The following is a 23,229-nucleotide window of genomic DNA, read 5'->3' as shown; positions in this document are numbered from 1 at the left end:
TGGGCACCCGGCAGACCAAGGGCAGCCTGGCGGAGCGAGCCGGCCCCGGCGCGGCGCCGGGCCCCCGGCGCGAGCGGCCCGACTTCTGGGCGTCGCTGCTGCTGCGCGCCGGGGACAAGGCGGGGCGCGCGGGCGCGGGCGCGGGGCTGCCCCCCTACCACCGGCGCGTCGGCATGGTCCAGGAGCTGCTGCGGATGTTGCGCCAGGGCCGGCGGGAGGAGGCGGGGACGCTGCTGCAGCACCTGCGCCAGGTGAGCGCCGGGAGGGGCCGCGGGGGCGCCCCGCCCCTGCCCTGGAGGCCCCGGGGCGCCAGGGGCGCCGCCCGGGCCCCTTCTCGCGGGCATCGGGCCCGGTCTAGCCGCAGGTGCCTCGGCGCTGCCCCTGAATTTGAGGCCTCGGGGCAGGGCGGAGGAAGGCTGCCCAGAGAGGCCCGGCCGAGGGGGACCTGTTGGAATAACGTCCTCGTTTCTCTCCTCCGCAGGCAGAGGAGGAGGCTGGCCCGGGGCGGTGGGCGGCGGGGGACGCCTGCCTGAGCCAAGGTGCTTCTCTTACCCCCTACCCACTGGCAGTCTCTCCCATCAAGGGTCCTCAAGGAATGCGCAGTTGTCAGCTTCCCCAGGGGGAGTCCAAGGGCACAGCTCTGGGACTGGTGAGATTCCAGCCCCCAGGGGCTTCGCTCGCCGGGAGGCACCCTGGGTGAGAGGGGGTTCAGGTAGGAGACAGGTCTTCTCTCCCCTGACTAACTTTGACCGGAGCTCAGCCTGGAGCCGAGCGGTGGGGTGGGGGAGCTGGCCCGGTTCCCGTGGGACCGGCTGGCCGCAGGGCCTTCCAAGGCTGCCTGCGCCCTGCCCTCAGCCTGATCCCCCTGGTTAGGCACTGCCTTGGCACCTCTGGCGGGTCCCCTCTGCTTTGGGTCTCCCTGGGGCCGTTGCTGTCCACTTCTCTTGGGCTTGTTTTCCTTCTTCACTTTTTCATCCTTTCTGTGGATTCTGTCCAGTGGGAGAGAGGCAGGAAGGCGCCCCTCCTGCATCCCTAGGGTTTGTCCTGGCCGACCTTTGCGGGGAAGCTGAGTCCAAGCCCCATATTCTGGCTCAGTGGTGGAGTCCAGTGGGGATGGGGAAGGGGCTCTGAGGTAGCCTGTCTGAAGTTCTCCCATCACTGTTGAAAGAGGCCGTCAGAGAGCCTTCCTGGGGGGAGCTTCAGAAATCAATCAGACCCTCATCCCTCCTGGAGTCTGTAGCACCCCCCTACCCCACTATGTATCTGGTGTGTGGTCACCCTGGAGTGTGTGTTCCCAAGGTGTGTGCGCACAGGGAGAGGGAGCCAGAGGCCTGGGGGCTTGGGAAGCCTGGGGTTTCTGCTCTCCCCTCCACTTTCCCAAATAGCATCCAGAAGGCTACCTGAGATGCTGCTGTTTCCCCAGGTGCCATCTCTGAACTGAATCTTCAGAGAAAGATGACAATTCACACTTAGTAACTTTTTAGTGGTGTGTGTTTCTTTGTCTTTCAAGAACTGAAAGCCAGGTTATGGCCTCTGTGGAAACTGTTTTGCTTTCTATCAGAATAATGGGTTTTCCAGACCATCATATCCATTTGCAACCAGACGGTGAGATGCTTTCTCTGATTGTATGCTGTCTCCCAGCACTGGGGTGGGTGCTGCAGAGGGTACAGGACCATGGAGGGGCTGACAGTGGGGGTTGAGGCAAGCCCTCCTGGGGCTGAAAAAGCAGAGTGCAGCCCCTGTTCTCGAGGGCCAGTCAGGGCCAGTTGTTCGGGTGGGGCCTGCAAGATGAGTGTGATTCCACATCCTGGAGAACCTGAGCTTCCCCCTGGTTTTTGGAGAGTAGACACATCCCTGTGTCCCCCACAGGCTTCCCTGATGGCTCAGACAGTAAAGAATCCGCCTGCAATGGAGACCTGGGTTTCATCCCTGGGTCGGGAAGATCCCCTGGAGAAGGGAATGGCTACCCACTCCAGTATTCTTGCCTGGAGGATCCCATGGACAGAGGCTTCAGTCCATGGAGTCACAGAGACGGACACGACTGAGCAACTAATACTGTCTGTATCACCCACAGCGTCCGGAGACAGGGAGCATTTCCTGACAGATGGTGGCTCGTTGATGTCCTGACACTTTTCTGTCCTGACACAGTGGCACAGCTGATGAGGGTCGGAGGAGGTCAGCCAGGCTTCCCCTTTGCTGCGAAAACAGCAGAATAACTTGCCCTCCTGCTCCAGGCACGTCCTGGGCTCTCGTGACCTCTGGTTGAGGCCTGTGGGCTTTGCAGAGCCGGCAATGGGCCTGCCTAAGGTGCAGATCAGGGCCCTCCAGGGAGTGGCTGGGTCCAAATGTCCGTGGGAAGCAAGAGGAGGTTTTCTAGGACCCTGAGGCTGTTTGGAGGGATGAGGAGCTGCATCTGTGCTGTGCACAGAAGTGGCTCTTTCCCCCAAATCTTGTTTTCCTTTCCAGTTTCCTCCTCTAGGCCGGGGGTGGTGATGTTCAGAAAGCGAATGAGCAGTCACTGAGAGACAGGAAACACCCAGGGCTCCCTAGGGTCGGACCAGCAGGGGCGCATCAGTAACGAGGCAGAGGTGGGTGTGCGGAGCTCAGGGTTCGGTCATGCTGGCACACTGTTCCTGCCCCACAGAGCACAAGGGTGGGCATCGGTGAACAGGTGAACAGGCAGAGGGAATGGGAGCCCAGACGGTCACGGTCACGGTCATCCTCACCTTCTCCTGTGTTTGACCATGTGTGTGGCTGCCCAGAGCCCCGTGGGAGGGGGCTGGAGGTTGTCCTGGTCTTTATGGGCCGTGAGCTCTTTGGAGCCCTGAACGATCTCTCCACACTCTTCCCAGAACAATATGCCAACATTCACAGTCCTGCAAGAATGTTGGAGGGTTCACAGACCCCAGGTTCAGAATACACCCCTGTCTGAGACCTCTCCTTCCCAACCTGTGTGACTTGCGACAGGCTCAAGATATGGCCTGGGGACCACGTGTGACAGTCGCAGTGGGCTGAAGGATTGTGGCTGCCGGTGCCTCTGCTTCTGAATCTAGGAGTCTCTCTGGTCTTAGATTTGGGAGGGGAGTTTCCTGACTGGAGACTCTCCAGCCTGTCCCTGCATGTCCCTTGCCTGAGCAGTATGGGGAGGCCTCCTTGGTGTTTAGGATGCTGAGCTGTGCAGTGGGGAGGGAAGCAGGCTCCCAGGAAGCTGCCTGCTGAGGGAAGGAGCCAAGGGGAGTCCCCTTCCCTTGAGGAGCCCTGCCATCTTGAGAAGAGCCTGGAGCCAAGGGTCAGCTCGGGCAGCTTGCATTCCCGTCCTCAGTCTGCTCCCACTTGGGACCTAGCCGATAACCGGTGAGTTGTGTTCCTCGTTTCCCTGAGGGTATCTAAGGTACTGAGCAGAGCAGATGCTACAACTGTGTGAGATTGTGTCGGCTCTGCAAACCTAAACCCGTTCTCACAGCAACAACGGCAAGGAACAAGAGAATTTGCTTGGGGTCTGGCCGGGCTGCTGGCAGGGTCTCGGTCACCTTTCTCAGGCTGGGCCCAGGAGGTTTTAGATTCTGTCTGCCTGACTAGGGCTCAGTCTGGGCCAGAACTCACTGAAAGTTCAGAAGCAGTGTGGGGCAGCACTCAGGGAGCTGGGGGGTGAAAGAAGCTAATTGTGGATGAAAGAGGCTGCTCCGCTCCCCTCCCCCAGACCTCCCCCTTCTCCAGGGGTCGCTTCCTAAGTCTTCAGCTCATACCTGCAATCTTCAAGTTGCCCTGGGAAGAAGGACCCATTAGTCGTGGAGAGAGGGCGAGTGCCAGCCCATGTAGGAGGCGGGGGTCATCTCTTGGGTACAGGGATTGCTCTGAGTCCCTGGGTCCCAGACTCGGTCGTCTCCCAGCCTCATGGAGCACCAGAGTAGAGGCTCAGTTCCCCCAGCACACACCAAGCTGAAGTGGCCCATCTCCCAGCTTTTCCGTAAAGAGGATCTGATTGGGTTGGAGTATATGGTGCAGCCTTGTTGGGCAGGGCAGTTCTAGGGTCAGCCTGATGGTGTGGCTTAGGCCACGTGACCAGGGTGACTGGGCTGGCCTCACGCTACGCCTGGGAACACAAGCCACCCCCGCAATGCAGAAAAGAGCCCTCAGGAACCTAGGGTGCTGGCTGCCCCAGGGGTCTGGATAAGTCTCCCTGGGAACCCAGAGGCTTGGCAGAAAGATGAGCAAGAGGTTGCCTTTTTCATCTGACAACTCCCAGAACAAGCAGGGAGTTCCCCACCCTTAGCCTTGATCTTTTCCACCTGGGATGCATGTCCTCATTTCCATGGAATGCTCCTTACATTTCCAAGGCCACCCTCCTGGGCCACGTCAGCCCACGGACTCTGAGATTCAGTTGCCGGTTAGGCTGTATGGATTTAATCGTCCATATGTATGTCATTTTCCCCACTGTCCATTTTGTTAGACTAAGTCCCACACTTCCTGAGAGTGGAGACCCCCACCACCACCTCTGTCCCTGGCAGGCGGTTGACACCGCTAGGTTGTGGCGAGCTGCAGTAAGTCGTGTGCCAGGGACACGCTGTCTTGATGTGTCCCCAGCAAGCCCTTGGGTCTGGGCTGTGCACCCCGGGGCTTATTTGCCAGGCCCGCGGGTGCAGTCGAGAGATCTGGCAAGTTTGCTTTCATTTGGTTGGATTCCCGGGAGCCCTGTCCACAGGACTTGGCTGTTCTTGGCAGCCCGCCAGGCAGTGGTGTTCTTGGAGAGAGGAGTGGCATGGTGCCTGGCCTCCGTGGGCACCGCAGGGACCCCATGGCAGGTGCCGTCTGGGGCCTCTGCTGAGGTGGCAGCAGGGAGCGGAGCCTGGCTGGAGGGCCTGGCCTCCACGCTCCTTGTGCTGAATCATGTTGATTCCATCCGCAGAGAGAAAGCTTCCTCCCTTTCTAAGCCCTGCTGCTCTCTGCCCAGGCTGGGCATTTCCAGTGATGCCGAGGCAGGGGGAGCCCCAGGCCAGGGCCTGCTCTGCTGGTTTCCAAGGCCAGGGATGCGGCCACCTCTGTGTGGGCAGGAGTGATGCCAGGGCCTGAGGCTGGGCCAGCTGTCCTGACTGCAGGTCTGGGGGGGAGAGACCTCCTTCGGGCTCCCCTGCACCTGCCAAAACACTCCCCCCAACCTCCTGCAGGCAGAAGCCACCTGCAAGAGAGTTATCCAGGCGACTCAGGCCTTGGTCTGGCTTCCCCATCAGGATGCTCAAGGGGTGGGGTCCACATCCGAGGAGATCCCCTCCCCAAAGTGGGGGTCGCAGCCTGCCATCCACCTCCCTCCCCTGGCCTGCCAGCTGTGTCCTATCCACTTTCATTAGGAGAAACAGGGGTTGGGGTGGGGGCAGTGGTCAAAAATGGCAGGCTCCATCACTGCCCCTGGAAGAAGTGGCTGTCCTGATGAGCACAGTGACCTTGGCCGGCCAGGCAGGGGTGGGGGCTTGCCTTCATGGTGCTTGGCTCTCCTCCCCACCCCACTCGCTGGCCCAAGTGGCGCCCACGTGGCTCTCTGGGAGCATTTCCCAGCCTTTTTTTTTTTTTTTTTCAACTTTTATTAGCTCAGACTCCTGGCTGCTGCAGCCATATGGAGTTCTGCCGACGGCTGCTGTCCAGGCAATGTGGCATTTCGATGTTTCTAACTTCATCTTCACCAGTATAGACAAGGAGTCAGGCAGGAGTGGAGAAGGGCAGTGTTCATCTGCAGGGTGGCCTCACGTCGGGCCTGAGGGCCGTGCCCCCAGCCACGGCTGCCCCCGCCCATGCTGTCCTCTGCGTCCCAGCTTTTCTCGGCCTCTCCCGCTCCCCCTCCCACCGTCTCTTCTCTGTGTCTCTCCCTTTCCCTGGGTGAGAAGCAGACTTTGCATCTCTGTTGTTCAGCTCATCTTGGTCAGCTTCCCAGGGCTGCCCCCACCCCCTAGCCTTCATGGCAGGAAGGCAGCCGGGGACCGTGAGAACAGGAAGGAGTGGGGGTCATTTTGTTGTCTAGTTTGGTAGGGGCCAGCGCCTTGAGTGGGGGAAGCTCTAGGGACATCCCTCCTGCCCATGCCCTGCTTCCCGGTCCGTAAAGCATTTTCTCCTGTTTATTTAGCTCTTTAAATAGTCCTATGAGGTTGACAGGATCTCACTTAAAGTAAGAAACGGTAGGTTTTCTTTTTTTAAAAAAACAGTGCATCCTCATTGTTTTGAACAATGCTGCTTTTGAACTGTGGTGCTGGAGAAGTCTCTTGAGAGTCCCTTGGGCTGCAGGGAGATCCAACCCGTCAATCCTATAGGACATCAACCCTGAATATTCACTGGAAGGACTGATGCTGAAGCTGAAACTCCAATACTTTGGCCACCTGATGTGAAGAGCTAACCCATTGGCAAAGACCCTGATGCTGGGGAAGATTGAAGACAGGAAGAAAAGGGGACGACAGAGGATGAGACAGTTGGATGGCATCATCAACTCAATGGACATGAGTCCAACTCCCAGCAAACTCTGGGAGTTGGTGAAGGACAGGGAAGCCTGGAGTGCTGCAGTCCACGGGGTCACAAAGTCAGACACGACTGAGCAACTGAACAAGACAAGACAATTGTTCAAAAATGAGAAAATACAGATGAGCCAAAATAAGACCTCGAAGAGATTCGTCTGTTGTACAGTCCGGAGTCTGCCCCTCCAGGCGCTGCTCTAGGCCCTGGGAGGCAGGAGAAACAGGAGTAAAATTGTTCCCCCACCTCATGAACAGATTATGAGGATCAGGAAGCCAGCATGTGCTCAGCGAGGCCTCGAAAAAGGGCTCCAAGTTGTGGCAGCCTTCTCTGGGGACCGGGGACCCTTGGCCATGGTCCCAGCACAGCCCCTTTCCCTTCTCTGGCCTCAGTTTGCCCACCAGCACAGTGAGAGGCTGTGTGGCTGAGGTAACCACTGAGGTTCCCGACCGCCTCACAGCTTCTACCAGGCTCCTATGGCATCAGGATGGACCCGTTCATTCACACGTGAGCCAGAGTCCCTGTCATGCTCTGATGTCACTCCCTTGTCACCAGTTTGTGCAAGAGCTAGGACTGATCCTCACATATGGGCACAAACCTTTCCTCCCTCAGGGCTCCCAAATGGACCGGCTCCCAGGTGGGGCTTTGTTTCACCTGCCCTGACAGCCCTTCCCAGTGGCCCTGGTACTCAGGCCTGAGCCTCTCCTGCCCACACCTCCTTCTCATGCCCTTGGCCCCCATCTGTCCCCCAGCACATTCTCCAAGTGGCACTGTTTCTTTCATTTATTTATATTTGACTATGCTGGGTCTTGGTTGCCGCATGGCCTTTTCTCTAGTTGCGGAGAATGGGGCTACTCTCTAGTTGCAGCGCTTGGGCTTCTCATTGAGGTGGCTACTCTTGTTGCAGAGCACGGGCTCTAGAGCACAGGCTCAGTAGTTGTGGTGCACGGGCTTAGTTGCTCTGTGACATATGGGATCTTCCCAAATCAGGGATCAAACCCACATCTCCTGCATTGGCAGACGGATTCTTTACCACTGAGCCACCCGGGAAGACCTAACTGGTACTTTTTTCAGTGGCTTATTTGTTAAAATAAGATGTTGAGATGGTGGTGGCCAAGATGAATTAATATTGGAGGAAGAGGAGAGCAGAACCCAGCTTGAAGAGAGAGTGGTCCCTATAAGGGGCATGTTTCATGAGCTCACTGCCCCTCCATGGAGTGTGGCCACACCCCTGCTCCTGGCAGCCAAGGACTAGAGGTGTGAAGGCCATTCAGTGAGGAGTGCAGAGGGCCCAAGGATGCCTCATCCCCTCAGTTGCCTCCAGGGAGACGTAAGGCCACCCCAGGCCCACACAGCACCTTTGTGAGAAGTAGGAGACACCTGTCTGGTTGGCTGAGACACAGTCAAAGCTCAGCAAATTCAACCCCCCCCAGACACCCTTGTGCAGTGCACACCCTGCACAGCTGTACTTAGCCGCCTTGGTGAAGGCATGCAGAAGTTCAGTCTTTATCAGCTGAAGCCAGTCAGGAGGCTCAGCCCTTCTCCCATGTGGCCCCTCGGGCACAGCCTTCCCATGTCACCTGAAGCAGGCAGCAGTGCAGTGCCAGCCAGAATGGGATGATTTCTGCCTCTGAGCCAGACGATTATCCCCTTCTTCCTCAATTGGGAAGCTGAAGCAATTGGGCACCTTCTTCCAGCCCAACACTCCCACCTCTCCCAGAGGCAAAGACACCTTCAGTGAGTCTGGAGTCAGGCCCATAGGACTTAGGAGCACAGGGACCTTCAAGACGCCTTCCTTGCTAAGCTCCCATCATCTCCAATCCCCACCCATGTCCTGGGGACCCAGGAATTCCCCTCCAGCTTCCCAGACTGTTTATATCCCTGTCTCTGTGGAAAAGGAAATGGGAACCTACTCCAGTATTCTTTCCTGGAGAATCCCCTGGACAGAGGAGCCTGGCAGGCTGCAGTCCATGGGGTCACAAAGAGTCAGACACAACTGAAGTGACTTAGCATGCACGCATTCTGGATGCTCCCCGTTTCCTGTAAATAGCCTCCATCCACCTCTCCAGATAAAGAACTCCCTTCAGTTGAGTTTTCCTGGAATGAGCCTGTCTTCTGGACTTCCTGTCATTCCCAGTTGCAGACCTCATCCCCATTTTCTCCTGGAGTTGTGGAGTTTTGGGGTAAAAACTCCCACAGGGTTTCCAAGCAGTTGCCAGCCTAGAGACCATCAGGAGGGGAAGGTTCTCGGAGATGGAAACAGACACGGAAGGTTTCAATTTACCCGTTGTGAGAATTCTCACGTCTCCATAAATTGCCTGCTGGCTAAGAATCGGCCTGGTCAGGCATGGGGAGCTTGATAAAGGTATTTGTGCTGTGACGTGTCTCAGTGGGAGGATGGTCCATGAGCTAGGGCTCAGACGTGGGGGCACTCTGAGGGGCACGGGGCTCTGGGAGGTGGGGGAAGGCCTGGAATAGGAGAACGGGCAGTGGGGTGGAATTAGAGAAACAACTTACTTTTGGAAAACTGGTGGCAGCTGGCCAGGAAACCCAGAGGATCAGGGGCAGCTGGCTGGGGACTCGAGAGCAGGTGTGTCGCACGTGGGCCCTGCTCTGGAGGGAGTCTGGCCACTGAGGAGAACCTGTGGGCAGAACCCAGGGACACTGGGATGGGAGAGAGCCTGAGACCCTGGCAGGAAGCTCTGGGCCTTCATGGGCCTGTTGCTTGGGTCCTTTCACTCCACCCACCTCCACCTGCACTGCTGCCCTCCCAGAGTCCCTGGAAAATGAGGACAAACTCTGTGACTCCCGGAGACGGGCAGAGCTGCTCCCTCCCCAGGGACACTGCCCTCACCCTGCAGTCTCTGGGACTCACTGATACCTCTCGGTGCTGCTGGTTCTGGCCCCAGGTTCTTCCACCTGTGGGGCAGTGAGGCCCCAAGGAGGAGAGTGGGGTGGGGAAGAGTCTGCCGGCCAGAGCTCCTTCCCTGGTCCATTCCTGCCCTCCCCACTGCCCAGAGAAAAGGCCTTGGGGAAATGGGCAGGGCTCACCCTCAGCCAGAAGCCTGGGGGATCTTTTCCTCCTCTCCCTGCACTTCCCCACCAGCCCCACACCTGGGTGTGAGCTAGATTCGAGCTGGACTTCCCATCCCGTGTGACTCATCTCTGCTTACCCGGGTTCTTGGAGGTTGTGCCCGGGGCCTTGCCTCTGACCTAGAGATTGAAAGTGGTAAAGACCCTTTGGGTTCCCTGGTGGCCTAGTGGTTAGGACTTGGGGCCTTCACTGTGAAGACCTGGGTTCAACCCCTGGTTGGGGAACCGTCTCACATGCCAAAATAAAAAATAAAGTAAAGTGGTAAAGACTCTCAGTGTGCGGAGGCGGTTGATTTTATGTGCCTTCTTGGTGAGGTCATGGTACCCAGTTTCTGGTGAAATGTGTCTAGATGTTACTGCAAAGGTATTTTTTAGATGATATTAACATTAAATCAGGCTTTCCTGGTGGCTCAGATGGTAGAGAATCTGCCTGCAGTTTAGGAGACCCAGGTTGGATCCCTGGGTCGGGAAGATCCCCTGGAGAAGGGAATGGCTCCTCACTCCAGTATTCTTGCCTGGAGAATCCCGTGGACAGAGGAGCCTGGTGGGCTACAGTCCATGGGGTCACAGAGAGTAGGGCAAACTGAGTGACTAACACACGCAGCAGCAGCGTTGAATCAGTCAACCTTGAGTAAAGCAGGCGGCCTTCCACAGTGTGGGTGGGCCTTGTCCGATCGGTTGAAGACCTTGAGAGGAAAGGCTGAGGACAGGGGTGCTGAGTTTAGACTGGGGGAGGTGGCGGCAGCAGCTCTTCCTGGGGTCCCAGCCTGCCGTCCAGGTTTCAGATTTGCCAGATCCCACGGTCACTATTCCTTACACCTCGCTCCCTCCTCTCCCTCTCATCCACTCACACCCTATCAATTCTGTTTCTCCGGACGACCTTGACTTACATATGTTCTCCGAGGGCTGGCAGCCGTGGGAGGTGGAGTAAGGAATCCCAGGGCCCACCCCGCCGCCGTCTCTGCCACTCGCTCACAACCCTCAGGTCCTTGACTTCTCACCCTGAGAAACAGGCTGTTCCCATGAGGTGTGTCCTGCTGGGAAAGCAGGTTGTCAGGGAGCCAGACAGAAGGAGCCTGGAAGTCACCCCCCCACCTCTGTCACCTACATTTCCCTCCAAAATGGACCAAACCTTTCATTTAAAATGGACAACATTAACCACAAGAGAGACAAATGGGCTTAAGTCCGCTTCAGAAGGCTTCAGCGACAGATTATTTCCTAAGTAGAGATCTGGAGGATGCAGGATGGATGACAGAGTGCTGAGAATCCGTGGAGCGTAGGAGCCGGTAGACCTCAGGGACCCCCCAGTCTTTCTGTAGAATCCCAGAGCCACAAGATGCGGGGCTGGTTGGGACTAGAAAGGAAGCCTGGGGAGTATAATAGTGGGAATGCCACCAACGTTTCAGAGTCATAAAGCACAGTAGCTGAAAGGTCTGATGGGGGGGATGCAGTGCTATTTGCTGAATTTCTTCTTTGGGTTCCAAACCCTGGTGATCCAGGCCTCTTCTGCTGGTCTCTCCCACTTCCTGGGAAGAAAGAGCTGATGACAAGCTCACTTGTAGGTGGGGTGCTGTCGTGCAGCGGGACAGGAGGGTGCCCAGGGCCACACTGACCTAGGGGTTAACTCAAGGCTGGGCCTGGGGGCTCCTATCACGCCACAGCAGAGCCTGGGTGGACCCACAACCACAGAGAGCAGAGCAGACCCCCTCAGGCCTACTGCGCCTGCAGCTGATTTTATGATTTTCTGAAGAGCAAGCGTCCTTTTGTTATTTATTTGTTGCTACTGCTGCTTCTTGGATTTTAATTGAATTACACTTGGCAGCGGTCAGACATGTGTTTCCAGAGGCCTGCTTTGTGCAAAAGGTGTCTGTTTTAAAGACTTCAAAGTTAAAACACAAACAGCATGCAGCCATGAAGCCACCCTGCTGCATCCTGGTGGGGAGAGCAGACCCACGGGCACTTGTCATGGTTGAGGAGGGGCGCCTGCCCACCTTCAGACCCCGCAGGGCCAGTGGTCATGGAAGCACAGGAGTCACCAGCCACCCCTGGGGGATGAGAACAGGCTCTGCGATGGGACCAGAGCCCATCCTTGCCCCTCAGCCAGGTGGGCCAGCAGGCAGGGGGCAGTGGTGACTGGGTCCTGCGGGGGGGCCTGCCACCAGGGCCCACGAGTATCTCCTGGGCTCCAGCTCCTCCCCTGCACCCGGCAGGAGTGGCCTCGCCAGCAAGCAGGCCAACACTGGCGCGTTTCCTTCAAGGAGAGGCCAGGGCAGAGGTTGCTTTCGTGACTTTTGCTTTGCTGTTTGGTGTTTCCAAAGTCTGGGTGTGTGGGCGTGGGCGTGGGCACTCAGTGCCTCTTTCCCCAGGGATACAAGGACAAGGATAGCTGCCTGCCAACAGACCTTGGCCTCGTTGTTGTGTCCCTGGGAGGTTTACAGGGTCCTTGGGGCCTTTTTGTGCAGACACCACACGCTCCACACACACACACACATTAATATATACACACATACAAACTGTACACACATACACAAACACCCCATTTACATATACACACCCATCCATACACATATACACACATGTACTTACACACTTGCCCTACACACATATATATACACACACATACACACAGTGCTCATGGGTGCTTGATTTTCTCAGTTATGATTTAATATATTGAACTGAAAAACTTAAAGCCTTCCATTTCCCTAACATTTTAAGTTTAATCTACATATGCCATTATTCTGTTTATGAATCTAGTAGATTTCAATGGTCACATTTAAGGGTAGGAGGCTTATAACTTCGTTAACTAAATTTATTTAGATATCTTAGTGATCTTACAAAGTTAATATGTCCAGTTTTCCTAAGTTTGTAAATAGCCATCCTAAAAAGCAGGACTTTCCCAAGCTCCTAAGCAGTTCTTAAAATGTAACATATTAAGCTTATAAATAGGGTGGATATGAAGTTCTGTTAAACATTTCAAAACTGTCACAGACTTGGCCAAATCCTCCCTCAGTGGGCTGCTTAAAATCATAAGCCCAACCTCAGTTACTCACTCACCCCTTTCAAATTGGAACGCAGGTCTCATTTGTTAGGTTCTCTAACCTACCTGATTCTCTGTGTGTAGGCGCTAAGTCCATTCAGTTGTGTCTTTGCGATCCCATGGACTGTAGCCCACCAGGTTCCTCTGTCCATGGGGTTCTCCAGGCAAGAATACCGGAGTGGGTTGCCGTGCCCTCCCTGGGGGCATCTTCCCGACCCAGGGATTGAACCGGAGTTTCTTAAATCTCCTGCTTTGGCAGGCAGTTTCTTTGGGAAGCCCACTTGATTCTCTAAAAGGTTACAAATGTGTGAGATGCCAGATTGACACATTTCTGAGTGTATCTGAGCTGCTTCACTCCCATAGGTCCTGGTTGATTCAACCCCATCTGAGTTAAGGACACTGTCAAGGGAACAGGGGAGTCACAGGCCCAGTGCCACCTCGAGGGGGGTGGTCTCCAGGGTCCTCCAGTTTCCTTTCTGCAGTCCTCCACCTCCACCTCCCACCCCCAAACTCTTCCTCCAACTCCCCCATCCGGGTGGCTTCCTGTCTGGGTTGGGTTCTGTCTGTCGTTGCTCCTCTCATGGTCCTTCCCAGTGCTTTCCTCCCTCGAGGCCCCACCTCTTCAGCTTCCTCCTGGATGTCTCCTGGACGGCACACACCGTACACCCTTGGCTGCACGATCTTGCGTCCAAGGGCACACAAGACGACTCCCAGGGAGCCAGAAGGGAGAGAGAGTCCTTAGAGAGCCTTCCCTCCTGGTACAGAAATCCTGCCACTACTGAGCTAAGAGATCTCTCTGCTTCTTACATACCTCCAGGGCCTGTGAACTCATCACTTGATTTTTTTTAGTTGTAGTAAAGCATAGATTACATAAAACTTCCTTTAACCAACGTTGAGGTGTACAGTTCAGTGACACGAAGCACATCCACATTGTCATACAACCATCCACCTCCAGAACTCTTCATTTTCCCAAACTACAACTCTGTCCACATTAAACACCAACTCTGCACCACCTCCCCCAGCCCCTGGCAGCCTCCATCCTACTTCCTGTTTCTATGGATTCAGCTCCTCTAAGAACCTCATATGAGTGGAATAATACAGTCTGAGCCCTTCTGTGATTGGCTTACTTCATTTAGCATAATGTCCTCAAGGTTCATTCTGTTGGAGCGTGTGTCAATGTTTCTTTCCTAATAATTTTATTTATTTAATTATTTTTGGCTATGCTGGGTCTTTGTTGCTGCACCTGGGCTTGTTTGTAGTTTCGAGGAGCAGGGACTACTCTATAGTTGCAGTGCTTCAGCTTCTCATTGCAGCTGCTTCTCTTGTTGAAGAGCACGGGCTCTGTAGTTACAGCTCCCAGGCTCTACAGCACAGACTCAATAGCTGTGGGGCACTGGCTTAGTTGCTTCACAGCATGTGGGATCTTCCTAGACCAGGGATCAAACCCAAGTCTCCCACACTGGTGGGCAGATTCTTTACCATGGAGCCACCAGGGATGCCCATTGATTTCTTTTACCACTTGTTTTTAAATATTCTTTCTCATATTGGGCTTGGAGCCATCTCACAGAGCATCTCTGACCAGCCCAGTCCCGCCTCTGGGAGCAGACAGCCAGGGAGAGTGTGTTGGGGTACACTCATCCAGAGAGGACCCAGGACTGGTGAAAACAGCAAGGACGTTTCTGCCGGTGATGCTCCCAGGTGCTTGCAGCTGTGCTCCTGCCCGAGGTCAGCAGCAGTCAGAGGAGAAAAGGGCTCCAGCCCACTCGGTCTGACCTTTTCTTTCCACCCAGGTGCATCATTGAGAAACACGTCACCTCCGCTTCCATCTGTTGTCTCCCAGGACTGCTCATTTGGTGACTTGTTATTGTCTAGTTGCATCTGACTCTTTGCAACTCCGTGGACTGTAGCCCACCAGGCTCCTCTGTCCATGGGATTATCCCCCGAAGAATACTGGAGTAGGTTGCTATTTCCTACTCCAGAGTATCTTCCTGACCCAGGGATCAGACCCAGGGATCAAACCCATGTCTTCCTGAATTGGCAGGTAGGTTCTATATTTACCACTGAGCCATCAAGAGAAACTCATTGGTGACTTAGAACAACAGAAACTTACTCTCTCACAGTTCTGGAGATCAAAAGTCTCAAGTCAAGCCCAGCCTCCCCTGAGGCTGACGGTTGTGGCTCCATCACTTCAGTCTCTGCCTCCATCTTCCTGTCCCCGTCTCCCCTGTATCTGTCTCTTATCAGATACCTGTTGTTGGGTTCAGGGCCCACCTGGATAAGCCAGGATGATCTCATCTTGAGGACTTTAAGGCAATCAATCTGCAAAGACCCTTTTTCCAAATGAGACATCATTCACACATTCCAGGGACTAAAAGTGTGGACTTGTCTTTCAGGGGCTACCATTTAACTGGTACATCCGTTTCGGTTTCTCGCACCCCATGTGTGCTTGGCCCCAGGTGTCTCCATCCCCATCGGCATTTTAAGACTATGCCCACCTTCCTTTTGTATTGTTCTCGTGGCAAGAATACTGGAGTGGTTTGCCATTCCTCCTCCAATACTTCTGCCACTGATATGAAGAGCCAACTCACTGGAAAAGACCCTGATGCTGGGAAAGATTGAGGATGGGGAGAAGGGGGTGACAGAGGATGGTTGGATGGCATCACCAACCCTGTGGACATGAATTTGAGCAAACTCTGGGAGATAGCGAAGGACAGGGAAGCCTGGCATGCTGCAGTCCAGGGGCCACAAAGAGTCAGACGTGACTGAGGGGCTGAACAACAGCCGCCACCTTCCTTGGAGGCCGTTGTCTTCATTCAGTGAGCAGCTGCCTGGTGTCTGCATGGGGTCCCTGCCCGTGGAGATCCTCTAGCTTCTTCCCCTGGCAGGCACCCGACAGTTCCAGTCCCTCTCCTGGGAATCCTCGAGGCGGCTAGAATGTCAGGGGGGAGGGGACACGGAGCTGGCCACCCAGGCGAGGCCAGTAACCAGTCTGTGTCCTTCCCCAGAGGAGCAACCTCTGATGCACTGGGCCCAGGAGGAGACTGGCAGCCTGCCGGCTCCCTGTTTGCCCTCTGGACTAATTACTGTCCTCGGGAGGACCCTGTTTGCTCACAGCCTCATTACCCACCCTGAGCACAAGAGCTCGAGCGCACAGGCTCCGGCGGCTCCGGCGCCAGCTGTCCACCTTTGCTGGTTAATATGCGGACCCAGCTGCCCGCTCCCTCCCCAGACTGTGTTATTGCAGAAGCCGCAGCTTCATGCCTGGAAGAGAGAGACAGAGACAAGCTCGCTTCCTGCAGGGCCTCCCTCCTGGGAACAGGCTTGAAACCTGGAACTTAAAAGGGAAGGGGGTGGTGGTGGTTTAAAATAGCGTGTGCGTGGCAGCCTCCCGTGTGGCTTCCCCCAGCTTTCCCCTAAAATACCTGAGGAGACACACCAAAAAAAAGATGAAAATTCCTGAAAACAGAGACAGGTGGGCAGCCTGGGAGGATCTCCCTCTTGCCCGGTTGAGACAGATGGGGCCACCCGGCTCCCCCCAGGAAGCCGAGGCCTCCCGGGGGAAAGGGAGCCCTTCTCTCCAATCTGAGGAAGTCAGGCGGCCACCCTTCCCCTTGAGAGTCGGTTTGGGGGTTGACACAGCACTGCTGGAGTCCTCCCCAGCCTGCACCCTCCCCGTGCTTCTCTGCGGGTATTCAGGGAAAGTGGCCCTCAGACGCCGCCTCCACCAGGCAGGCAGAAGAGGGAAACCCCAGAGCCGCGGCCACCAGAAGTCCACTGTGGCCCCTGGGCTCGGCCAGGGACAGGGAGGACCTGGGACACTGACCACATAGTGGCTTTCCGCAGACCTCATTTCTGAAGTATGGGAGACCCAGTCCATGGTGATGGGCAAAGACACCCCTCCCCAAGGTCAGAGTTGCATTAGCTCAGTGTCCCGAATGTGGCCTCCCGCCAAGCAGGCCTCCTTACAAACCAAAAACCTGAGAGGTGGACTCAGCTCTTCCCCCAGGAAGGCAGCCGTGGGACAAGGTCAGAAGTTCGGCGTGTGGGTGTGGTTCTCACCACAACGAACAGTTATCCCACGCAGGTTGGGTGTCCTACAGTTCAGCTCAGTTCTGACACTCGCCCAGCGAGAGCGTCCGACCCCACGGATAAGGGCTTGGTCCCACAGGACAGCCCGCACTGCAGACTCTAGTCACAGGTCCAGGTGGCCAACTGTGCCTCTGACCGCCCAGCTCTCGGCTATAGGTTCCCACGACCCTCTCCTCAGGTCAGATGAATCCGCTTCAGTGGTTCACAGAGCTCAGGAAAATATTCTACTCACTAGTTTAACAAAGTGGATTTAACTCAGGAGCCACTTGATGGGAGAGAGGCACAGACCCAGGTGTGGGGAGGGATAGGACCTTCCATACCCCCCTGGTGTCCACTCTCCACACCTCCTGTGCTCACAGACCCAGAAGCTCTCTGGACCCTGCACTGTGGAGATTTTCCAGAGGCTTCATCAGTCAGTGTGACTGATGACCTCACTGGCCTCTCCTCATCCCCCGTACCCTCCCTGGAGGTCAGGGGCTGGACTGAAATTCCCAACCTCTAATGACAAGAGCTTCCCTCGTGGCTCAGATGGTAAAAGCATCTGCTTGCAATGCAGGAGACCCGGGTTCGATCCCTGGGTGGAGAAGATCCCTTGGAGAAGGAAATGGCAAACCCACTCCAGTACTCTTGCCTAGAACATTCCATGATGAAGGAGCCTCATAGGCTATAGTCCATGGGGTTGCAAAGAGTTGGACACGACTGAGTGACTTCACTTTCACTAATGACAAGATTGGTTCCCCTGGCTACCGGCCCCATTCCCAGATGACCAAGGGACTTTCCAAAAGTCACCTCATTAACAAAAAACATTTTAAAACGTCATCTCATAACAAAAGGCACCTTTGTCTCTCTCATCATTTAGGAAATTCTGAGGGTTTAGGAGCTCCGTGCCTGAAAGTCCAAGTATGTATGTATTGTAAATCACAGCATCACACTAGGCTTGATAGGTGGGGGGATCTCACTAGATTGCCCCTCTTTCAAGGGTGAACAAGTGGGGAAAAAATCCTGTGCGTCAGGGAAATGTGTGGAGGCCGGACCCTGACTCCGTAATGATCTATGGCAGGTTCCGGAGGAAGTGAACTTTGTGAGAACAGCACAGAATGTCATAAAAAGAGGCCAAGCTGAGATGGAAAGAAAACAACAGGGCGAGATGAAAAGGGAGATTAACGAGGAAAATAAGAATCACAAGGATTCAGAATGCTAGCCAGCACACAGTCCTAACTAGGGGCAGTGGGAATGGGGTTGACGCTGCAGGACAGGAGGCCAGCGACTGAGGCAAACCTGGGCCCTCCACGGGAGTGTGCTGTGGGGAGAACACGGGAAGAGAAAAAGTCAAGAGATACTCAGAGCGCGGCTTTCCTGATGAGGAGACAGGCTCTGAAAAGTCCATGTTTGTAGATGGAAAGACCCCAACATGGAAGGAAAATTTAAAGAAAATACCCACAGCTAGAAATACCCACAGTGGGAAAAGTTGTGGTAACCAGGTGGGACAGGCAGGAAAAATAATTGCCATCAACATGCCCCTTCTGCTCCCTCCTTTCCCAGGAAGGCCTCTGTGTTTACCCCTCTGGGTCTTAGGACCTTTTTAAAAAAGTTGTTGTCATTGTTCTTTAGTCACCCAGTCATGCTCGACTCTTTGTGACCCCATGAACTTAGCCTACCAGGTTCCTCTGTCCATGGGGTTTCTCAGGCAAGAATACTGGAGTGGGTTGCCATTTCCTTCTTCAGAGGATCTTCCTGACCCAGGGATCAAACTGGAGTCTCCTGCGCTGGCAGGCAGATTCTTCACTGCTGAGCCACCAGGGAAGCCCATTTAAAAAAAAAAAAAAACCACATCACATAAAATTTACCATCTTAACCATTTTTATGCTTCAGTATCATTAAGCTCATTCACATCGTTGTGCAACCATCGCACTATTGTTTCCAGAACTCTTCATCTTGCAAACTGAAACTCAATCTCCTGAAACAGCAACTCCCCGAAGCCCCTGGGCCCCCACCATTCTATGCGTCGTGAATGCATAGACTCTGCATCTATGAATGTGACCGCTTCATATGTGTGGAACCCTCCTTTTGTGACTGATTTATTTTAGCATAAAGGCCTCAAGGATCAGCCACAGTGTAGCATATGTCATATTTTGTTCCTTTGTATGTCTGAATAACATTCCATTGCAGACATATCCCACGTTTTTATGCATGTGCCTATGGAAGCTGATGGGCGCTTGGGTTGTTTCCACCCTTTGACCATGGTGAATCGTACTGTCTCCTAGGGTACCCCCTGCTTCCATCCCTGCAGTTCCCCAAGTGTTTTTGGCATTAAGAGCCCTCTTCATCGGAGAAGGCGATGGCACCCCACTCCTATACTCTTGCCTGGAAAATCCCATGGGCGGAGGAGCCTGGTAGGCTGCAGTCCATAGGGTCGCGAAGAGTCGGACACGACTGACCGACTTCACTTTCCCTTTTCACTTTCATGCATTGGAGAAGGAAATAGCAACCCACTCCAGTGTTCTTGCCTGGAAAATCCCAGGGACTGGGGCGCCTGGTGGGCCGCCGTCTATGGGGTCGCACAGAGTCAGACATGACTGAAGTGACTTAGCAGTAGCAGCCCTCTTTATACTTTCTCTCTCTTTTTTAAATTGAGATATAACTGACATATAACAATTTTAAGGCATATACTGTATTGATCTGATACATTCATACTGCAATATGGTTATCATTGTAGCATTAGCCAACACCCCTGTTTTTGTCACATAACTAACATTTCTTCTATGGTAACACTCAAGGTCTTATCTCTTAGCAAGCTTGATGTTTATAACACTTCTGGTGTCTTTCATGGCTGACCTGTGTGCATTTCTTTAACAGTGTACTGTGGACTTATTTATCTTCTTGTTGCAAGTACGAACCTTAAACACCATCTCCCATTCCCCCACCCCCAGCCCCAGTGCCTGTGTTTTTCACAGTTCAGTTCTTTTTAGATTCCACATTTAAGTGCAATCATACAGTATTTGTCTTTGTCTTTGCCTTATCTCACTGAGCATGATGTTCTCAAGGTCCATCCACATTGTTGCAAATGGCAGGATTTCCTTCTTTCTTGTGGATGAATAGTATTCCATTGTATTATATAGACCACATCTGCTGTATCCAGTCATCCATTGATGGGCACTTAGATTGTTTCTGACTTGGCTGTTGTGAGTAACTCCTCGGTGAACATGGGCGTGTAGACATCTCCTTGGTAGTATGTTTTCGTCTCCTTTAGATATACACCCAGAAGTGTGACTGCTGGGTTGTATGGTAGTTCTGTTTTTAATGTTGTTTATTTATTTATTTTTGGCCACACATGTGACTTACAGGATCTTAGTTCCCTGACCAGCAATTGAACCTGAGCCCAGTGGTGAAAGCACTGAGTCCTAACCAGTGGACTCCCAGGGAATTTTATACTTTTAATTTCTCGAGGAATCTTTACACTCTTAAAATTATGGAGGGCCTCAAAGAGGTTTTTTGTGTATGGGTCATATCTAATAAAGGCTGTGGGAGGATGTAAGAAATCAAAAGAAATATTTTAAATATTTATTTATTCACTCATTTAAAATTAATAAGCTCAGGACGTCCCTGGTGGTCCAGTGGTTAGGACTTCTCCTTCCAGTGCAGGGGGTGCGGGTTCCACCTCCTCTGGTTGGGTGCTGGGATCCCACGTGCCTCGTGGCCAGGAAACCAAAACGCAAAACAGAAGAAATATTGTAATAAATTCAATAAAGACTTTAAAAATGGTCCACATTAAAAAAAAAAAATCTTAAAGGCTTTGATGTTTCTAAGCCCAGAAGAAATTCTTTTAAAAAAATAAATAAAAATAAAGTTAATAAGGTTGCATGTGGAAGAAGTAAATTTTCGTGAAAATATGTTCTCCAAAAGAAAAAACACAGTGAAGAGAGCCACATTGTTTCATGGTTTTGTGAATCTCTTTCGTGTGTGGCTGGCTTGGAAGACAGCTGAATCCTCATCCCTGTTGCTCTGTGTTTAGTCTCTTGCAGTAGGTTGTTTTGGTTGAAGTCGACAGAGAAAACGTACATCATGCCGATTTGGAAAAGAGGACCTCACAGAACCCCTGGAAGGGTCTTGAGGGTCACCCCTCATGCTTTGAGAAACGCTGTGTGAATCTCTGGTTGCTTTTTTCAAAGCCATACCCCTCACCTTTCCCGCTAGAGTGAGTCCCCAAACCTGGTTCTTCAAGCTCAAGTGGGGGCCCCACTTCTTTGAGATGGCACATTCTGGCCATTGACCCGCTTGATCCCAGGCCAGGGATACTCTCCGTGCCAAGCTGCCCACAGCAGTGACTCTGGGGTACCTGCTGATGTGCCCAGGTCCTAGAGCTGGCAGCATTTAGACCCATAATGAGGAAGTCAGGATTCTCCTCACTGCCTGGTATTTGCAAGGCAGACCAGCCCCTCCCAGGCCAAAGCTATGCCCGGGGCAGCCTGGAGGAGCCGCATGTGGACGTGATTCTTCCACACCCACACCCCCACATGCAGCCAGAGCAGAGCGTCAAGGCCCCTCGTGGGCAGGGTCAGTAAGACTGTCAGTGCAGTCATGACACATTTGTCTCCAGTACACTGGCTTGGTGGGGGACACGGAGAGGACACCAGGGATGCCGGAAGTGGCCCAAGGTCCTTGGGATGTGTGAGGTGCTCTGAAGTAGCACAGGCACCCCATGGACCTAGGTGGGGTCAAAAGTGTTGTGTTAGTCGCTCAGTCGTGTTGGACTCTTCAAGACCATGGACTGTGTAGCCCACCAGGCTTCTCTGTCCATGGAGTTCTCCAGGCAAGAATACTGCAGTTGGCGGCTATTTCCTCCAGGAGGTGGGGTCGAAGTAAAGAAATAAAGCAATAAAAGTGCAGCAGCCTCTCTCCGGCCCCATCTGGTTTTTCCCTGTTGCAGCTTCTCGTAACCCGGTGCCCTGGGATCTCGGGAGCTCCACCCCAGCTGGAATTCACAGGGCGGGGTGGCCGTGACTCACCCAAGAGCGTGTGATCGGGGCCACGTCTGCCTTCCTGGGGAGACCCCCTCCCCACCCCCTTCCTTCCTTCCACCCTCAGCCCCCTCCCCAGCAACAGTTTCATGACTCCAGATAAGAGCTGCCCAGAGAGACGGAGCCACTGTCAGCAGGCTGGGAGGGGTCCAGACTGACAGCAAGGATGGGGACGTGGCCCTGGGGGTGGGGGTCTCTGGGAAAGGACAACTTACATCCTCCCACACCTGCCCCGGCATCCTGGGTTAGTAGGTCGGGTTTTCTTGGTCCTTCCAGGATGGGATGACTTCTACTGGCCTTGAGAGGACAGGGGTGGGAAGATAGGGCAGGGCTGGTAGGAACCCAAGAAACCCAAGCAGCCATCCAGTCCAGGTTTTTCAGACTTTGGCAATAGAACTGCCTTAAAAAAAAAAACAAACAAACAAAAAAACTGAAGGACAGCGAGTAGAGCGGCTCTGCTGAGAGCTGGGCCCAAAGACTTGCTGACCCTTGGCCTCTCTCTTATCTTATCAGCCCCAAGACCTTGGAATATGGTTTGGTAACTGCTGGCATGGTCCATCTGCCCATTTCACAGGTGGGGAAACAGACCCCAAGAGGGAAGAGGTCTCTCATCCACATATGGACAGTCTGAATTCCAATTCCTACCTTCCCAGCCTTGCCTGCCACACAGAGTGAAAACTCGCTCAGCTGTGTCTCTTCACAACCCTAGGGACTGAAACCCACCTCCACAGACTGCCGCGGGTATGCTGGGTGGGGCTCCAGGGCAGGGCAAGGGGTGCCTCACTGATCTCTGGCCATCGTCCCCTCTTGCAGGACCTGGGCATGGAGTCGACCTCGCTGGACGATGTCCTGTACCGCTACGCCAGCTTCAGGAACCTGGTGGACCCCATCACGCACGACCTCATCATCAGCCTGGCCCGCTACATCCACTGCCCCAAGCCGGTAGGGCAGCCATGGTCTGAGCCACCCGGGTCTGGGATGTGAGGCGAGCACCTTCCTGGGCAGAACAGCCCGGCGCCCAGGTTGGGGGGCTGGTCAATGCTGCCCAGGCCCCTCATGCAGGCACCTGAGGCCCAGCGTCCATGGTAAAGGCTATACGCCTGCACCCTCAGTACTGGCTTTGTTCAGCCCGCCAGGTGCATCAAATCCGGACAATCCCCATGTTGGCTGCCCTTGGAAAATGCTAAGGCCTGCAGCTGAGCAGCCGCCCCTGTTGTCTGGGGCCAGGCCCACCATGTACAGCTGCATAGTTTGCATCCTGCACAAAGACACGTGCACAGAGCGGGTGGGGTGGGAGGAGACAGCAGTCCAAGTCCTCTCTCTGCCCACCAGCCGTGGGCACAGGGGCAGGACCATGTCCACCGAGAGCTGAGCTCTGTCTAGTTTGCATGAAGGTGCTGTGTGAGGGTAGCCACGGCCCTGCCCGCCATTCAGTTCACCACACTCCCCACTGCATCCACTGGTCTTCCTCTCTGGACCGAGTGTCATTTTACACCCACC

General features: G+C 54.2%; 1 protein-coding gene across 1 annotated transcript in view; it reads left to right on the top strand.

Moving 5' to 3' along the window:
- Window positions 1-2: 2 nt before the first annotated feature.
- The window catches only part of LRRC75A (leucine rich repeat containing 75A), a gene marked incomplete at its 5' end in the record, with an annotated part of 34,502 nt that continues 11,275 nt past the window's right edge, over window positions 3-23,229 (top strand). Inside the window, 2 exons of the mRNA XM_040244432.1 lie at window positions 3-251; window positions 22,543-22,671. Of these exons, the coding sequence (XP_040100366.1) occupies window positions 3-251; window positions 22,543-22,671 (378 nt within the window). The remainder of the gene's footprint in view (window positions 252-22,542; window positions 22,672-23,229) is intronic.

The sequence above is a fragment of the Oryx dammah genome, unplaced genomic scaffold, assembly GCF_014754425.2.
Source record: "Oryx dammah isolate SB20612 unplaced genomic scaffold, SCBI_Odam_1.1 HiC_scaffold_8, whole genome shotgun sequence".
NCBI classification, from domain to species: Eukaryota; Metazoa; Chordata; class Mammalia; order Artiodactyla; family Bovidae; genus Oryx; species Oryx dammah.
Note: the sequence above shows the minus strand (reverse complement) of the source record. Positions and strands in the feature narration are given on the sequence as shown.